This window comes from Astatotilapia calliptera, chromosome 11 (assembly GCF_900246225.1).
Source record: "Astatotilapia calliptera chromosome 11, fAstCal1.2, whole genome shotgun sequence".
Classification (NCBI taxonomy): Eukaryota; Metazoa; Chordata; class Actinopteri; order Cichliformes; family Cichlidae; genus Astatotilapia; species Astatotilapia calliptera.
This window is the reverse complement of record NC_039312.1, coordinates 15993684-16013309: the sequence shown is the minus strand read 5'-3', so window position 1 is coordinate 16013309 and position 19626 is coordinate 15993684. Positions and strand designations below refer to the sequence as shown.

The following is a 19626-nucleotide window of genomic DNA, read 5'->3' as shown; positions in this document are numbered from 1 at the left end:
TGTTCAATGACAGCAAGACAGAGGTGAGTAGTTGAGAATATCCTGAACTTTTTTGTGTGGAAGCACTGCTGTTTTTGCTGCTGTTAGCAGCTGTTAGCCACTGTTAGCCAGAATTACTGGAACTTTCTTTGAAATCCATGTAACATTTCTGGACTATTAACGTAATCACACTGGTTATCAGAGGGAAATGTGATCTTTAGGACACTCGAGCCTAAAATTGGCATAATGTTAGCTTATAACCAGCTGTTATTGTGGTTCAACCAGCTGTCCAGAGACAGGAAGTTGGCATTTCTAGACAATATCAGAATTTATGCACATTTTTGTGTATTGGAACCTTGGCTTCAGTTAAGGAGATACAGCTTGAGGTGAGGAGTAAGAGTTACAGCATTAATTGCATTGTCTTCTTTGTGTTTTCCCTTCCTTGGTGAAGGGGACCCCTTTGCAGATGATGAAACATAGGTATGATCCTTCTTATCTTGAGTTAAAAGTTGCAGACACAAATTAAATTTGCCTCCATGGCAAACAAACGTCTCTAAGCTCTCTTTTCCTGCACTTTTGGTGTGCTATGTATAGGACTATATACATAAAAGTCAATTAGGCGGAACGGCGATATTCATCTCAGCCACTGCATTAAAGATGGTGGGGCACGATGACAAACTGGAAACCGCTCACATGTATTTTTAATTCATTAAGTTCATTAGCATACATAAATTTGTTGGTAGACATAATTACACAATATTAAATGTATATTTATGAGGACAACATATTTGCTTCAATTTAATTCCTCTAAAAAATGATTTACATCAACTTTAAGGTTGATGTTTGAGTAACTGCAATTGACCTGCCAAATAAATCATATTTAGTCTTGTTTTGGGTTTTTATTTTTTGTTCTGCATGCACATGTACTACAACAACTTTACAGCCTTTCTCCACACAACACTAAAGCACACATCTGATGAAAACCCAAATTATACTAGCTGTACTCTTTAATAAGGTCACCATTCCTCTAAATAATAGTCTAGAAAAGGCCACAGCCACTTTAGCTATTTGAACTCAAAGAACACCAATCTAAGCCTAATAGTGTCTAAAGCAGGAGGACACAACCAGTTTTCAGAGTAATAGAGTGCACTCCAAAAGGGACCAAGGCCATGTGTTTTAGACAACCACAATGTACATCTGCCCTCGTCATGGCAGCTGTGTGGTGCAGCACACGAGGCTGGGATTTTAGTAGGCGACACTCAGTAAGCTCTAACCTTCAAGCACGACAGAAAGCGCCATGTTGTCGTCAAGCCTGACAGACTGTGATCCAGTCCGGCGGCCGTAATGCTCGGCACGTGAGAAGGGATGTGACTTGATCTCTGGCCACTGATTATCGACCATCACTTGACCAAATTCGTCTGCAGACAGAATGCAACAAACTCTCTTCAAATTGCATGTAAAATCGATGGTTAAATCGACCACTGGCTTCAGTCAATAAGAGAAGTTAGGCTGAACAAAGCTCTCATTATACAGAGAAAGTGAGTTGTGCAGACAAGGCGATGTGGAAGATAACACTGAGTGACATTTAATATCATCAGTTAATGAAAAGATGATAATACAGTTTAACTCCTGATAATGTACAGACGCGCTTTCTGTGACATTTAGCATATCTGAGAACATGTAGATAGTTTGTGGGGCACATTCAGTGGCACACACACACACACACACACACACACACACACACACACACACACACAAGACCTTTTTCCTTCATATTCATGCAGTCTTACTTTGTGCAGGCCCACGGGGGGAAAAAAACAAAAAAAGAAAAAACAGGAGAATTAATGCGTTCCTTGACATTTGATCCAACCCTCTTCCCTGTGTCAGCAGAAATCCAACTCCTCATCACTTTGCTGCAGAGTTTAGTAGTCCTCAGTCTCTATTACTGATGCTGTCACTTCCTATGTCCACGATCTGCTGCATCGGAAGCTCCCTGATCAAAATGCTGCTGCCATCGGCACTCTCCGACTAAGCAGTGCAGGTAAAGGCTAACTGGGGCGTCTCCAGACAAAACGCTGATTGTATCCACAGTGTTCTCACAGACTTGAATAGCAGATGCAGTGTTTTTAGTGTCACTAGAGTGCACTTCATTACCGTGAGAGTTCATACCAAGTTTGAGGTTTATTGACTGTCACTTAAAAGGCAACACGTCTGCACTGCATTCTGATCTTCTGAGCTTTACATCTGTCTGAGCCTTTTCTAAGATGGATTACGCCCTGTTTGATGGCTCGACATCAGAGCTAAATGGCAAGTCTGGAGAGAAACGCTTGTCTTTTATCAATTAGAGGCTGACATCAAAAACCTGACAGCTACCTTTGATTTGATTCCTCAACAGATGAAATTTTTTGTCATTAACCGCCAACGCGGCTGCACCAGCGAAGAATCTTTATTTACATCACAGAGTCTGTGTGTTGCATTGTGACTATATACCTGGTTATATGGGTCACAATACTGACATAAAAAGTCGGTATGCCCACTGTAGTAATTAAACTTTGTTTGCGAGTGAATCTCATATCACCAGTTAAATGTTTCTATCACCATGACAGTGTAATGCTGTGCTCAGGAAATCAGTTGTGCGCTATAAACACATGATTGCTCACTCTCTGCTTCTCTCTAACACTAATCACCATCGCTGACAGGTGCACTGTCGCAAGACTGTAATTTTCCACATCTACAAAAAGTGACATTTAGTTACCAAAGGCAAATTAATGGGTTTGACTTTTTCACTTCATGAGAGAAATTTTTAAAGGCTCTTTGGAGGTACATAAATTTCCAATTCACAGGCAAAAAAACTGTGGTAGACAGTAACTATAGTGTGCTACACTGTAGATATAAGGAGTAATTCTGCATGTAGCTTTGGCAATAATCTCTCATTGCAAAGGGAAGCAGTGTTGTACATCTATTCAAATCAACTGCTATTCAATTTTAGTTATATAGCACATAATATATATAGACGACCTGCTATAAGCAAGCACATGCCGACAGTGGGAAGAAAGAAACCTCCAGCAGAATCAGGCTCAGACAGGACAAAGATACACTGTGGAGCCAGAGATGAATAATAACTGATGGTTAAATGCAGAGTGGAGTATAAACACATAGTGAGTGAAAAAGGAAGCACTCATGCGGCCTTGGCCTATTGCAGCATAACGAAGTGGGTTCAATGTCACCTGATCCAGCCTTAACTATAACAAAAAGAAAGGTTTTAAGCTGATGTGGAATGAACGGTATTTCATGGTAGGGCTGTTTGATATAACGATATATATCAGATGACGATATAAAAACGTCTATCGTTTCATTTTACGCTATCGTTTATTTCGTGGTGTCGCAAAATAAACTTTACGGCAATATTTTTTCATCGTTTTGATGGTCACTGTAGTGGCTATATGAATTTCTTAAAGTTCTCTCTTTCTCTTATATTTAATATAACCACACTACGGACGGACAAGCGACTGTTTTTATTTGTCGTTAGCAACAATGATGGTAAAACCATCGCGTGTCCGCTTGTTTATTTTCCACATAAACCTTTCACAATAAAGTTCAAGATCCTGTTGAGACTTTTCAAAATAAACTGAATCATGTGAAAGAGTGTGCAGATGAGAGCCGCCAGGTGCTAAAAAATAAACCTTAGACGTTAGAACAGGCTTTTCCCCGCAGCACGCCGTGTAATAAATACTTACAAAGAAAACGGCGGCCGTTACAACTTATGTCTAAAAATGTATAGTTTAATGCATCGGTTAAAACACTCGACTCCAGGTACATGACGCCCAGCTGGAAACACTTCCTGCAAGACGAGCTGCCCGAGATTCACAGAATTTACAGAAAATGTTACATTTTTGTGATTTATATCATTATCGGGACGATAGATGTCTTATATCAGGATATGAGATTTTGGTCATATCGCACAGCCCTATTTCATGCTACTGGGAGCCTTCAAAGGTGAAACAGGAGCCTATACTGATCTTTGGTGATGTAAGATTTCTTTTTTTTGTCATCTGACCAACCTAAAGGCTTATTTACTGGTTTTGTTACTGTCTGACCATTCTTGTTTTTCCTCCAGTCTGACTTCAAAGCTGTGAGTACAGTTTTATATTAGGTGAAAAGAATCACGAGTACAACTACTAAGATAAGATTAACAAATTAAAATTTGTGTTAAAAAGCAAAAGACTATAGAACAAAGTAGAAACAATGTTTTGCTTACTGCACAGCCGCCTGAGTTAAAATGCTGACTGGAGCCACTGTGGCGTCCTGTAATTTGATTATAATGGACAGCTTCAAGCCATTTATAAAACACTATTTTCCACTGGCCAGGTTACAGTATAATTAAATACACAAACTCACTTAGTATTCAAGTCAATCAATCACGTACAGTCCAACCTGATGTAAATTACATTACCGAGTCCTCAAAGCAAAACATGGATGATGCCTGAATGAGTGACTCACAGACACACTGTTGCAACATTTTTCAAGGTCAGTCCAAGGAGAGTCAGTGTGCAGCATCAGGGTGGCAGCCTGTAAATCGTGATTGGATCAGCAGGCCTTTATGGGGGGTTAACACATCCCTGCATGCACTCTACTTCCCTCGCCATTCTCTTCCCCTGCATACTTAAGTAATCGAGTGCAAGCTCCTTTTATGTCGATCAAAAGTTTGGAGCTACCTACAGTCAGCCGACAATTTCTCCTTATAAAGGTCAAGATTCATCAGGGGGTCAATGTCAGCTGAGACATCTGGTTAAGTATATCATTGCCAGCAAGTCATTACAAGCTTAACTAACATGACGAGGCATGAATGAGGCATGCTTTATATATATACTTGAATGAGGATAGAGGTTCAGTCCTGTCATCACTGTACAAAAGTTTGTCAAGGGCAAACTGTGCATACAATGAGAGAGTGTGTGGTGTGGCAGGTAATAATAAAGGTGTTTACTTTCTTTATTGTTTGGAATTGTTTGTCATGAGTCACCGAGTGACAGTGCCACCCAGGCAAGCATCTTTCCACGATGTGTCACCGTAACGTGACGTCCCACACAGTATATTTGGCACACTTCCCGACCAAACCACAGCGCTGTATTCATTCTTTAACTTCTGGGAAATGTGTGGACAGATTTGGCAAATATCTCTTCAGGTTAGCCATTTTGCCTTTAACCAGTCCAACTCATACTGGGGTAATTTCATTGCAGCTCCCACTGAAAGCAATTAGAGGTCCGGTTGTGTCATGTTGTCTCTCCGAGATCTCTGTGTGTGCTACCGCCAGCACTGACACTTACTTCCTGTTCCCATCCCGGCAGTTTCTGAAAAAAAAAAAACCAAAAAAAAAACCTGGAAGGCAGCTTGAAATGATGACCTGACATGACTGACAACCAAGGGCGGGCCTTGTGACAGTCAACACCTCCACAGCCCGGGATAATAATACTAAGTGACTCCTGGGATCAAGCTAAGGCTCTGCTGTTTTTAAGAGAATGTACTGCAAACAGATTCACATGATTCACATAAATAAATGTTTGTCATTAATATGTGAGCAAGTGTGAGAGCAGAAGCCTAATTTTATTGTTACCTTTCGAGTGTGTGTATCCCTACTGATGACATTTAGATGTGAAAAGTTACAAAGATGAGGCAGCCTTAAATAAATAATTTTAAAAAAAGCCAGAAACATGGTAGCAAAAGCCCTTTTCCACCTACACTAGTTCTACTAACTGCAGGCAGGAGTCATGCATGAAACCTTTTTTGCTTGGAGAAAAGACAAAAATAGACAAAGTACGAAACGTAAGACTTCTGTGCAAAGGTTGCTACAAAAAGGGTTGTACTTATTCTGAAGCTCTGAAATGATCATAATAGAAAACTGATGTGTATTCACTTTTTTCCCTTTTTTTTAAAAACAGGATTCATTGATATGCAAAACTTTCCAACTGGCCATAGTCTGTACAACAACTGATGAATGCCAATATATTGTATGCGCAGTGCATGCAGCTATGCCCTGAGGCTGCACACACCATTTCCGACGAAAGCAATCATGGGAGGGATGCTGCGGATTAATAATACAGAATTGCATTATTTTGTTTTAAACCGGAAAAAAACAGGAAAAGGACGCTTCTGTTTGCGTTAAACAATTACAAATACACTAATAGTACATGGCCATTGTGCCTTCTGCCCATAAAACATATTTACTGACACTGCTTTTAAGCACCAATTGGACAATCAGTCAACTACCAATTGGCAAAGTGATGTACAGCTGACTTATATACACATTCTTTGGATGTGTGTTGGTTATCCCTCACTTGCCCTTCTGAACTAAATCAGGAAGCAGACTGGCTGTTTGTTAGAAGTAATGCAAGCTCTAGCCATGCATCTCTCTGATCTGTTCAGATATCCACACAGATGTGGTGTCCCAGATATTGATGATAAACCAATCAGCAATCAGTGGATCAAAGCTGCAAGCAGGAAACTGATAAGGCAATTTCCATATAAGTTAACTAGCTAGCTGGATTCATTAAACTTAGATACAGAAATATGGTGAATGACACACGGACAACAATAACTTTGATTAAGATTTTTTTGTCGTTGTTGTAAGCTACATGTTCCTAACAGCTACAGGTTTCGCTGCCGGTTCAGTTGGCCCAAAAAGGAAATGAGGTTTGAGTGCCATATCCATGTGTCTCCACCAAGAAAATATAATAAAAAGTCAAAGGAGGTGCAGCTCTTCTCTTTATGGAGCTCCATGAAGCATGTGTACCATGGCAGATTTTAAATAAGTAACCCAAATTCATAACTGTGGTGCGTCGCTTCATAAACGTTCCCATCCAGAATGAAAGACTCAGATTAACGGCGCTCCAGTTGCATTTTAATGAGCATATGTAAACACAAACAATCAAGCTGTGGAGATTTTGCACTCTCAGCTTATCTACAACAATGAAACAGAGAAGGGAGCACTGAGCAAAGACACCATCACAAGCACTCAGGATTTACAGCTCTGCCTCTGGTGCACACTCTTAACTCCATCAAAATCGAAGGTAATCGGCTATTTAAACATGACTGTGCGATTAGAGTTTAATAAAAGCATTTTACAGGCATGCCAACTTTTTAATTACAGCTGTTGGAAATGACTCAGTGAAAGAAAAAAAAAGGAGAAAACCATTATTAAAAACACACACGAGTAAAGCCACAAAAGCGTTCAGGGATCTCTGACAGGCACACAGGAGCCACTTTACATCTCGTTCAGCAGTTTAGCTGAGGAAAAATGCTTTGTTTCGTATTCAGCAAAAAAGTGAATGAGATTTTGTAGTGTTTGAATTTAAAGATGGCATCTTTTTTTTTTACAGCTATTCCGAGCATATCCGTGTCATCTACTGTGCTGACACAGCTCCCAATAGACGGAGGGCCGGTTTGGTTTAATCATCCGCTCAATGACAGCGTGATGATCAGACACAGTGTAAGGAGACACGTGGACGTGACAGCGCCCAACACATTATCCTACAGCTTTCTTACTTCTCAACAAAAAGTTCACACTGTAAATACATTCGTTCGTGCTGACACATTGTCCAAAAAAAAAAAAAAAATCTTGGTAATTTACATTTCAAAGTGTGACAATGAAAATGTTGCAGTAATCAATATTTTACCAGGCCACTGGCAACTTTTCTTTTTCAGTGCAAGTCGAGACTTCAGAAGAAAACGATGACCTAATCTCTAATCACAGGGTTTGTTGCCACCAGTATTAATTCCCATATGGGACCAGTGAGTCTGTGTGTAGTATGCAAGTCAAAAAGTTCTCAGATGAAAACCTTTTTCAGAGCTGTTATAGCTGATCAATCCTGACCAGTTTATTGAACTAAACCAGCGATCCCCAACCTTTTTTGCGCCACGGACCGGTTTATGCCCGACAATATTTTCGCGGACCGGCCTTTAGGGTGTCGCGGATAAATACAACACAATCAAACCAGTAGCGGTACCAAAAAAAGAAGATTTGGTCATAACACACGGGAAAAGACCCAGGGAACCGAGCTAATGATAAAAACGCCAAAATAAAATAACGATAAAAACCTTGAAAACCATAAATTTCACACACGAGCCTCAACTCTCGCGACCCGGTACCAAACGGCCCGGTGTTTGGGAACTGCTGAACTAAACCTGTATGAACCTCTCTGAACTGAAGCACTCTTGGATAATTTTATTAAACAGTTTTCCTTTTTTTCTTTTCAGATTATTTTTATTCAGTATCAGTTTATTTATTTTTACGTGATATATTGTTTTTTACTATGGATGGGATAAAAAAGACTCTTGTTATATACACTGCTTAAAAAAAATTAAAGGAACACTTAGAGGGAAACTGTAAACAAATCAGAGCTTAATGGGATAAAAAAAAGAATCCTGCTGGATATCTATACTGATATGGAGTGTGTAATGTGTTAGGAACAAAAGGACCCACATCCTTTGACAGATATGAAATAGTCCTGTGTTTAAAACATCTCACTCATTAAATTCTTTGTCTTTTGTTCTAGAAAAAGGCTTTCCACATGGATATTTCGCCATACACTGATACACTTCCTGTTGAAGAAATACATTCATGGGGGCAGCCATTTCTCCACAAGACCTCCCTTGGTTATTGAGCTGCAAGCTCTGAAAACAAGCCTGCACATTATAACCTTATCGATTGAAAATGCACTATTAGAAATCCTGGGATTAATTATTCAAAGGGAATTAATTAGCACTTTCAGAGGGGAGACTGAATGAGCTGCTGTGAGTAATCAACCCAACACAAGAGAAACGTAAACCAACCCAGAGCTATGAAGCGTAACACACGGGATTGAAACATTAAGAGAAAGAACCAAAAACATTCTGCTTCATGACACCTAAACCATTTTACATAATAGCTTAGCAAGGTGACCACTTCTACCTCCCATTCAACATCAAGAAAAAGCCAGAGCGATAAATGATTTATGCAGACCGTACATTACCACACGCCACATTAAAAATACAAAATGTACACACAACTGAGGGCTACTGTAAACTGGGCTTTCTAAATTTCCCGCTGAAGCTGTTTACACTATTAGCATAGATTTGTTAAGTGGAAATACAAACTATATGAATATGAGCTCAGATACTGTATCCAAGATGAGAGACTGCAACAGAAAAAAAAGAATCTTTTTTTTTTGGTGATTTTTGACCTGAAATCAACCATTACCTTTCTTCGCGTCAAAGTCATGTGTGGATCATAGCGGAACAGAAATGTCAGCCACTATCAGCACAAACCATTTTAAAATGCCGAGATTTCCCTGTGTGTGCGTGTGTCTGTGTGCGTGTGTGTGGTTTTTTATGACCAAATAAGAATTGATCAAAAGTGACATTGTGCCGACCTTTTGGTGCTGAACATCTTGGCAGAGTCTTCCTTCTCCTGCTCAGAGGCTTTGGGAGGTCAGGGTTTGATGCTGCCCTTTGAAACCTGCAGGAAGCACACAAACACACACATGAGTACAAAGCAAAAAGACAGAGGCAGGGGAGAGAAGGAGATAACGATGAGATTTTCAGCATCACAGTCGAGCCCCCCCCCCACCAAGTTGTCTGAAAGCCTTGGCCACGCTGACCTCAGCGGCCTCCATCAGCTGGCCTCCGACTGAGCGATTCAAATTGACTGGGCATGGCAGGAGGGAACAAGCAGAGCAGAACTGGGCCAACATGACAAAGACAATGCATGGAGTCAAATGGCAGCTTTAATAATTATTCGCCTTACCCCGCCACAACAAAACCCATTTAAAGCAGAACGGCATTAATTTGCACTGAAGCTCAACTGGAACAACAAGGAACAACTAAAGTATAATTAAAGGGGGGGGGGGGGGGGGGGCTATAATTATCTATCTCTGTATATCTTTCTTGACATATATATATATATATATATATATATATATATATATATATATATATATATATATATATATATATATGTACATATATATATATATATATATATGTACATATATATATATATATATATACATACATACATATATATATATATATATATATATATATATATATATATGTACATATATATATATATATATATATATGTCAAGAAAGATATACAGAGATAGATAATATATATATATATATATATATATATATATATATATATATATATATATATATATATATATATATATACAGTAAATGTGTGCGTGTGTGGTTATATAGACAAACATTTTACATGTGATTAAGTAAGAGATTTTGTAATTGCATCTCCAAACTGAGTTTCTCTGTGTCTCTCATATACCGTGCCATTACTACCCACCACACTGGTAATATCTGACAGGTTAGCCTCTGCTCTTTTATGTAAAGGTTATCAGAAACTGTGGAGGATGTAAATGAAGATAGGGTTCAATAATTAATGCCAAGGTCTATACAGGCCTCAGTTCTCACCCTCTGCAGTCTGTAATGAGACGAGTGGAGATGAGCAAAAAAAGGAGGGAGGAGCAGGGAAGCGATTAAAGGGGCCACCTCAGTCCTATCTGGCCTCTCTCGCCCCTCTATCACTCAGACATGCGGGCATGTGCGAACATGCACTTCGACTCATTTATAACAGCTGAAGGGTGTTTCCTCCCTCGTACACGTTGGCGAAGAGCAGCGGGGTGTTGAGCGAACAGGCAGAAAGGTTAACAAAGTAGTGTGACACTGGAAACATCTGATAATTCATTCAGGTGACATGGAGACAGTGGAAGTACCCGGGTCTGTGACTAATCTAAGGCTGCGCCGCGGCCAACTTTGTTCCTTCCAGGATTCGTAGACGCTCTGAGCATGGGCACAAAGCCACGAGTAAAAGTGATTCTTATTATCATGTCTGGCAGACCGAGCTTGCAACAACATTATTTGAGACAGCGTCCTGTTAATAGCTCTGACAGTGTAATATTTTCAAACGATGTAAACTTCTATAATGCAATTAAGAAAATGAAGGATTAGACTAGTGTCACTGTTAGAAGCCAAACAAAACAGACAGTAATTCAGATAAGGGTAAATTCTGTCACCGGGCTTCCACAGCATCAGAAAGTGGCTCAAGAGCTTCACATGAAAAAGGCTAAGGATCTGTAACCATCCCAAAGATTCCAAGTGGACATGTTAAAGCCTGCTGAACTCAGTTCAACCTGCTGCTGGAACCACAGTATAAACGGAGTTATCACTTATTGCATGTCCCAAACATGACAGCGTCACAGCTTCTGAAAGAAGCACTTGAGTGTCGTTTTTAATGGTTGTGCACATCCCACTTCTTGTAATATGGTGCACGCTGCAAGTTCTCCATGATGTGATACATAAAGGTATGAATTACAGTATGGACAGAGTTCACTGCTAAGTTGAAAAAGATAAGACATATTTGACAAAGCTTTGGAAAAATCTCCACGACTGCTTTGCTTCCTGTTTCATCTTGTTCTGATTTCTACTACACTATTAAACCTGTGATTTTTTTTTCTGAGCAGCAACAAGCAACAACCATTGTTTAGACCACTGGAGCAAGTGAAGGGCACGCCCAGTACAACAGCAAATGATGTTGAGTACATTATGTTAGGTAATGGCACCGTGTTGGCTATAATAGGGATACAGATGAAACCTACACACTGCCTAAAGCACATAAACAAATTTGGGTTAGGCTGAGGTCTATGTAAGATGGCAACTTGCCACAGCTGAAGCTACCCAGTGAAAGCAGAGTTACAAGAGGAGCTTTTCCTTGTCTGCCTTAACTGCCTTATGACTTTTAGTGACACCCCACTTTTCATGTATAGGGTTTAATGTGATGTCGGCCCAGCCTTTACAGCTATAACAGCCTTGAATGCAACTGCTAAGCCGTGAAAACGTATTCCAAGAAGCTCTTTACGCCGTTGTTCCCAGTCACTTTCACTTTGTTATAATACCACTAACAGCTGGCAGTGGAATATTTAGTAGTGAGGAAATTTCACAACTGGACTTGTTGCACAGGTGGCATCCTATCACAGTATCACGCTGGAAGTCACTGAGCTCCTGAGAACAACGCATTCTTTCACATGTTTGTAGAAACAGTCTGCATGCCTAGGTCGTTGATTTTAAATACCTGTGACCGTGGAAGTGATTGGAAAACCTGGATTCAAGGATTTGTATGGGTAAGTGAAGACGTTTGGCAGTATAGTGTATGTTAATGGGAAATATGCCAGTGTGAAAAAAGCTGAAATCATCCTTTGACAACCTTTGACAACCTACTTGAAAGCTAGCACATTTAACTTTGTTACTCATTCTGCGCAGTGTCGCTGCAATAGGAGAAAACGAGTTTGCAATTAGAGCCAAATATTAGAATTACACGCTCACTTGTAAACGTGAACACATTTCGTCCTGCCCACGCCCTTCTGAATAAGCCACCAAAAAGAAAAGAAAATCTGCTGAGGAAAACAGCACGGCTAATGTCAGTTTGGAGGCAAACTAGCCAATTAGTCTGTCAGCTGCAGCTCACTGAACAGCATATAAACACACCAGAAAATGTCACTTCAGCCTGTTTAGATGCTGGTGTGGTCCTTACTCTTCAATCCCATCGTCTACCAATGACTCGCAGAACAACTTCGTTTACTTTGTCTTCTGTTCCCCTGCTGGGACTCAGCCTGCTTGCTGCTGCCAATCAAACGGAGGCAGACACACCTACCCAGCTGTGGAGACACAAAGAGAAAGTTTCTAATAAAAAGCCAGCGTCTTTTTTCCCCCCTTCCTTTCTTTCATATAGTTTCTTCTAAACAACCCGACTTTGGACTGCATGCTTTTAAACTGACAAAATGTCAGTCTCACATTGGTACGAGTAAAAAGGTTGAGATAGCTCAAGCCAAAACTGTGTGGTGACTGATGCTACGACAATGCATCAGTGTTTTTTCTACCAGCTGTACTTCCAAAACATTTCATACCATAAACGCAGCAGGTGGACACTAATAAAAACCTTACCACAAAGGGTTGCAGGTACATGCACAGTGAAAGGCAATTATTTTAAAATATTTCATTTCATTAAAGCGAACTGTTTATCTAATTTGAGAGAAAAAATTCAGAGCCCAGGGAATACAGGCAGATAATTTCAAAGAGTCCCGCAATTGCCTTCCCCATTGCTGTTAAAATGTGACTCATCCTCGCATTCGTCACAGTGTCGCAGGGCCTTAAAATGATTACAGAGCACCTCACCAAACCCTGCGCTGCCCTCAGAAAAATAACAAACCGCTGAGCTTTCGAGGGTCGACAGTAAAAAGACAAAAACTGAAAATGTTAGATTTTTTTCTAAGTGTGAGGCCAGCTTCAAAGCCACACTAATAAGTGTCCTTTTATTTAAAGCAACATATTATATAACAAGAAAAGAAACAGGATGCCAGTATGAAATTCAGATAAGGATGAATTAAAATGGACCCAGCATTTCTTTTTTGTGAGCTGTGAACATATTGAATATCTAAATGAAGCTCTTTTTTTGTATTTACATTTTCTAAAGCCTGTATGTTGATGCTGATGATGCAGACCCTGTTGTTGTCACAAGCTAAGGCCGGCACAAACTGGTGGCTGGCAACAATTGTTCTTCACCAGGGGAGCTAACAATTATGTCCCAGCAGTAAGAGTACCAAATGTGCACTAGGAGAAGGAGTTCTTTTTACTGAACCATGCAAAGACTTACTGTTATCATTAACAGATTTGATTTTGTATCAGTCAACAGCATCAAATTTCAAATCAGTTTCAGTACAGCTTTAAAGATAACTGTAATAAGTTAATTTAATATGTGGTGTTGATTTATTAAGAAATGCAGATAAACATTACTTAGTCTTGGGGTATGTAAATAAGGAAATCACCAGTCATTGAAATGAGACGTAAGTTTAAAATAGTTTATTAGGCAAACTAATAATAATAGAAATTATAATTTTCTTTTGTAAAGACCTGTGAAATATTAAATACAGACACACCCATAAACAGTACATAAACGATGGAGGTAGCCACTTTGACGTCATTCAATTCAATTCCAATTTTTATAGTGTCAGATCACAATAACAATCACTTCAAGGCACGCGATATTGTAAGGTATCGGCCCTACAATAACACAGAGAAAACCCCAATAATCAGAGGAACCCCTGTTAGCAAACACTTGGCAATAGTGGGAAGGAAAAACTCCCTTTAACAGGAAGAAAAGTCAGTTTAGGCATGAGAGAAGAAAACTGATAAGTAACATGATACATAATACCAATGTGAAGCCATAAGCCACAACATTGAATGAGACAGCAAAACAGTTGACGCTGTCTTTTCTAATAGGCCAATATGAGTCAACAAGGAAGACTGTGATGTTCAGCTAACACACTGTAAGTGATGATCATGGCGTAGACCTTTTACTCACGTTAGCTAATTATAATATTTAGTCTATCGTTATCCAAGACGAACATATATGCTCTTAGGTTAGCTTTTCTTCAAGTTGATAATGCCACCATAAGAACCTGTAGCCACATTAAGCTAAATTCACTAAAGATTATTAGTGTGGATATTTTCTGCCACCAGTGCATGAACAGACACCACAACAATGCAAGAATGGAGCCATGTGGCTTCTCCTGGCATGAGTGGACCTCATCTCCTTCTATCTCTATGGCCAGAACCGTGTTTGAAAATGTTTTCCTGCCGAGCTTCATTAAGTCAGCCTTGTGTTTCAGCTTAATTGTCTGGCCATGCAGAGCATCCTGACAAACACTATCAGCATCCAAGCATGTAATGGATTGAGGCGAATCCCTCGGACTGACAGCAGGAGAGCGGGTATCCCTACTGCTCAGACCTGCACTTCTGCTGAAAGCCGCCGACCGTAAACCATCAATGACACGGTGGCGATGTGTTCGACATAACACAGGAAGCTTTAAGCTTGGGGGCTGACACAGCCGCTTTACAAAAAACAAAGATGAGCTAAGCACGTTTTTCAGCACATTGTTTAGACAGCCATCATGCCAAATGGTTCCCAGCAAGGCCACAGCCTCACTGTATAAATCCATTCTATTGTTAATGCAAACTCTCCGTGACACTCGCTCTGCGAATGACTGATGAGATGAAAAGATAAAGACACGAGCCAACATGGTTCCTGGATAAAATCCAGAGTGCGAGCAAGAGTAGTAGAAGATCGATCAGGGTGCAGGATTAGCTGGGCCAGCATGCAGCTAAATCAGTAACAGCTACAAAGATGCACAGAGGAAAGAAAACAACTCAAGCACTTGCCACATAAATACAGCAGGTATTTTAAGCACTGCACATCCCTGTTCTTTTTCTAGTACCTCAGAAACAAACACTTCTGCTCCATTCATATCGGAGATAATGTGCTCATTTTGTTTTTGGTCCTTTTTCAACTCCTGATTTGGACATTTGACTTAAACACAAGGCATAAGTGTATGAACAGCATGTCTAATGTAAGCTTAATGATATGGTGAGTTAAAATCCAATTTAGGCCAACCAAAATTAAAATCTAAGTACAGTAGCTGCAGTGGCATTTCAATCAAGGCCCGATTTGGTGCAGTGATATGACTCATCTTCCCTTCTGCTCCCCTCTCTGGTCCCTCTGGCTGTCCCATTGTCTACATCTCTCCATTGTTTAAATCTCTCTCACCCTCTGGTCCCTCATTTCTCCTTTTTTCCCCAGTTCATTTTCTTGGCTGTCTGGCAGCGCACGCAGAGCCTGATTGCAGTACGTTTCCTGAACTAATAGGGGTCACATTAGCCTGGCAGGAAACACAATCCTATTATGGAAATGCTCAGTCAATTACTGGGCAAGGAATAAACACCCTCTCTGTCATTTCTGACTATCATATTTGTGTTGGGCTAATGGTAGCAATGCACGGCTGTTATCTTCTCGATGGCGTCTTATCTGCATCTCCCGGAGGAACACAGGCATACGTTTGAGGACTGCGTCATTGCTGGAGCTACGCCGGATCTGCCTGCATGAGAGCTTTTCCCCTTCAAACCAAACATCTCCACGAGAATTTTTCCAGCCACTCGCCAGCCGTGAGGGATAATGGAGTCATTATGTTTCATGTTCATGTAATAGAGCTCCATTATTGATGCTAAAAGTGACAACTGATTGTATCTGATTCTGAGTGCCTTTCACTTAATTAATCATATTGATTTACACCAAAAAGATGAAAATATTATAGAGAAATAATTATTAAGCTAATAGCTTTGACATGTTTAAAAGCTCCCTGCAGCTAATACGTTTGAGCTCTTTAGTTTAATTTAACTTATTCTACCCTATAATACAGCACTGGGAGTCTCATTGTAGCCTGAATTATAACGGATACGTATTTCAATGCTCTGTAAGCTAAACTATGCTTATGAAAATCCAGCTACAGGGAAATATAGCAGGTTATAAATGTTTCCTAAATTACTGCTTCTCTCACACACAAGTTCACACTGGGCAAGCTCTTTTTTTTTCTTCGTTAGACTTTTGTCTGCCATGAGATGTCACAAAAACTGCATGGAGGAGCAAACTAACGTTTTATTACAGTAAGATAGTTCTGAATTGCCACTGGGCTCAAAAGCAAAATATATGCTTATTTGGTAAGTACATGTATGCTATGCCAGAAGAAGAAGACTCAGAGAAGGAATAAATTGATAATTTTGGAAATTTGTTTCATAGCCAAAGGACAGCAGATTAGATTCATACCAGTATCAGAACTGTGTTACGCATGAAGCGAGATTTCAGAGGCGGAGCACAGTAAAAGTTGTTCATTTAAAATAGCAGATATTGCCAATATTGAGATTTTTGAGTGAGTAATATTGAGTAAAAACTAGGGCTGAACGATTATGGAAAATAATCTAATTGCGATTTTTTGCCCCAATATTGCGATTGCGATGCGATATGCGATTATTTTTTAAGGTCTTTGTCTTCTGTATTATTAAACAAAGACAAGCAATACATCATATAGTATGGCCAATACTATATTACATTAATTTTAAACTGTTCTTTCCTGGAAGACAGACCTCTGTTATGATGACATGAGGTGATGCATGAATTGATGACTGACATTTTTATTTAACTTCTTCAATCACAACAGTATATTTGAACATACACAATAGTTTATTTTTAGCTTACAAACATCTGAGCATAAAGTGCTGACAAGGAACCCTGGTGTAAACATTAAAATGAAAGTCAGTACAATGTGCAGATTGCAGAAATATACATAAACAAAATCAGTGGCTTTATCACACTCAGTTTTTCGACATCTGTGAACTACTAGACAGTCATTCAATTAAAAAATAATATTAAATAAATAAAACTAATAAATAAAAAATACACACATCTTACTGATCTCTGCAGTCAGTAACATTACACATAAAGTGCAAACATAATAGCAATTGTATAAACACACACACAAACACGCCTTTAAAGTTTAAAGGCGTGAAATTGGACGGTCTAGTTCTGATCTGCGTCACCGCTGTCTCGGTGGAGTTTAATAAACTCGGCCGTCTGCTTCTTGCTATCTAAAATATAACCAGACACTGGTGTAAATTCTCGACTGTCTCATACTTCTGTTTAATAAGTTTTCTGTTTGACGTTTAGTCAGCTGTGTGAAAACCAAGGAGGAACCCACCCGGGGGATTAATAAAGTTTTATTTTATCTAATCTAATAACTTTAATCTCAGCCAAACCGATTTACTCACGAACAAACAAAACACTGAAAAAAACCCAACAATAACATTTTTAGGTTGTCTAAGTGACTTATATATTACGTTTAACCCGAGCAGCGAAACTCCGCGGTGATCTGAAAATGATGTGCCGGGAGTTGTGCCGTTCTCGGCCGCATCAGTAACCCTCGAGCTCCCGGCTAGCTGTCGAGCTGGTGGGTAGCAGACGCCTCTGAAAACGTCGAAGCACTTTTGCAAATATGGGATATCTTGATAAACCGAGCAGATATTCGATGTTTACACAACTACTTTCTCGCCTGAAAATATTTTAAAAGTTTATTTTGTGACCCAGAAAGATTAGTATGAGTAATTTTAAAACTTAGTAGCGGCCGCCATTGTTGGAAACTGGAGTTTGGCTGGGCCGCGCTATGAATTCTGGGATATGGTAGTAATTTGGACAGCCTTCGGCGCGTCGCTGTGACGTAATTGGTCTACAAATGCGGCCTCAGGAGGATGCAGCCCATGAATTTGGACATGTCCAGAGTATAATCGCAGCCTTTGCGGTTAGAAAATTGCACTTGATCATGTCGCGATATTATCGCAAATGCGATATATCGTTCAGCCCTAGTAAAAACCCCAAATACTGATATATTGATCATATTTTCTTTTCTATATACACACTTGAGCTGCACAAGTAATCAAATTTTAATCTTGATTAAGATTTTGACTTGACTCGAGCAATACCGAAAGTGTGTGCTCCACCAATAGAACTCAAAGCAAAAGCAAATCAAGCTCTCCCTAAATCACCCCCTGATCATACACCAATCACAAGTGTTCCCTGCACCACATAGCTTGAAGTTTCCCGGACCAGTAACACCACGATAAAGACAGATGTACAGCAAGATTCAAATGTCTGGCACAGCTCTCCTTCTGCATGTCCCCCTTCGCTACATCCGCGAACCTCGTCTTTGGTCTTCCTCTTTTCCTCCCTCCTCAGCTCCATCCTCAACATCTTTTGTCCAGTATATCTACCATTCCTCCTCCAGCACATATCCAAATCATGTCACTCTAACTTCATCTCCAAAACACTCAACCTGAGCAGTCCCTCTGAAGGTACTCATTTCTTTTTTTTTTTAATATATTTTTATTGATTTTATAATTGAGTAGCATACAACAATCACCTTCAAAAAGAACACAATAGAAGGTGAACGGCAAGTCAACAAGGTGGTGATACATCATACATAAATGTCAAGACAGAGTAAACTTCAATTAAGGTTGTCCATCAGGCTAACGACCGGTTGCCAAATCTTATCAAACACACTCTCTCGGTTAGACAGGGTAAACCTGATTTTTTCCAGATGGAGTACATTTCCAAATGCTCTCAACCACATTTCGAAGGTAGGGGGTTTATCAGACTTCCAGCAGAAAAGTATCAGCTTTCTAGCCACAAGTGTGGTCATTGACACAACCTGCATCTCCGTCTTGTCCCTTGCCCATCCCAGTTCACACACCCCGAACAACGCTGCAAAGGGGGTACATGGGACCACCCTGCCAATGGCTTTGGACAAAAAATCAAACAGATGATTCCAAAAAGGCCGCAGCCTTTGGCATTGAAAGAAAAGGTGAGATAAAGTTCCTCGACCACTTGAACACTTAACACAGAGGGCTGAGACGTTCTTATATATCTTTTCCAGTTTAGTGGGAGAGAAGTGCAACCTATGCACAACCTTAAATTGGATCAAACAGTGTCTAGCATTTACAGAACTACAATATACATTCTTAATGCACTCTTGCCAAAGATCATCAGGAACATCCACCCCCAGTTCTTCCTGCCACTGCTCCCTAAAAGTATCAGAGGAAGGACTGCACATATCCAGTAAGGCTCTCTAAAAGCGGGACACAGCACCTCTAGTATAGGGCTCAAACGACATGAAGCTGTCAAGCACTGGGCTTCGAGGAATCAGACCGTATCGTGGAACAGAT

At 40.0% G+C, this 19626-nt stretch overlaps 1 protein-coding gene across 3 annotated transcripts in view; it reads right to left on the bottom strand.

The window, feature by feature from the left end:
* oxr1a (oxidation resistance 1a) overlaps nt 1–19626 on the bottom strand; it is a 175809-nt gene that overhangs the window by 145284 nt on the left and 10899 nt on the right. The window contains exons 2-3 of one of the 3 annotated variants that reach the window (XM_026184158.1): nt 12560–12683; nt 9384–9469 (exon numbers count right to left, since the gene is read on the bottom strand). In XM_026184158.1, the coding sequence (XP_026039943.1) occupies nt 9384–9400 (17 nt within the window). In that variant the 5' untranslated portion in view covers nt 9401–9469; nt 12560–12683. Of the gene's footprint in view, nt 1–9383; nt 9470–12513; nt 12532–12559; nt 12684–19626 lie in introns of those variants that run through there. The other 2 variants (XM_026184157.1, XM_026184156.1) reach the window with 2 other exon arrangements.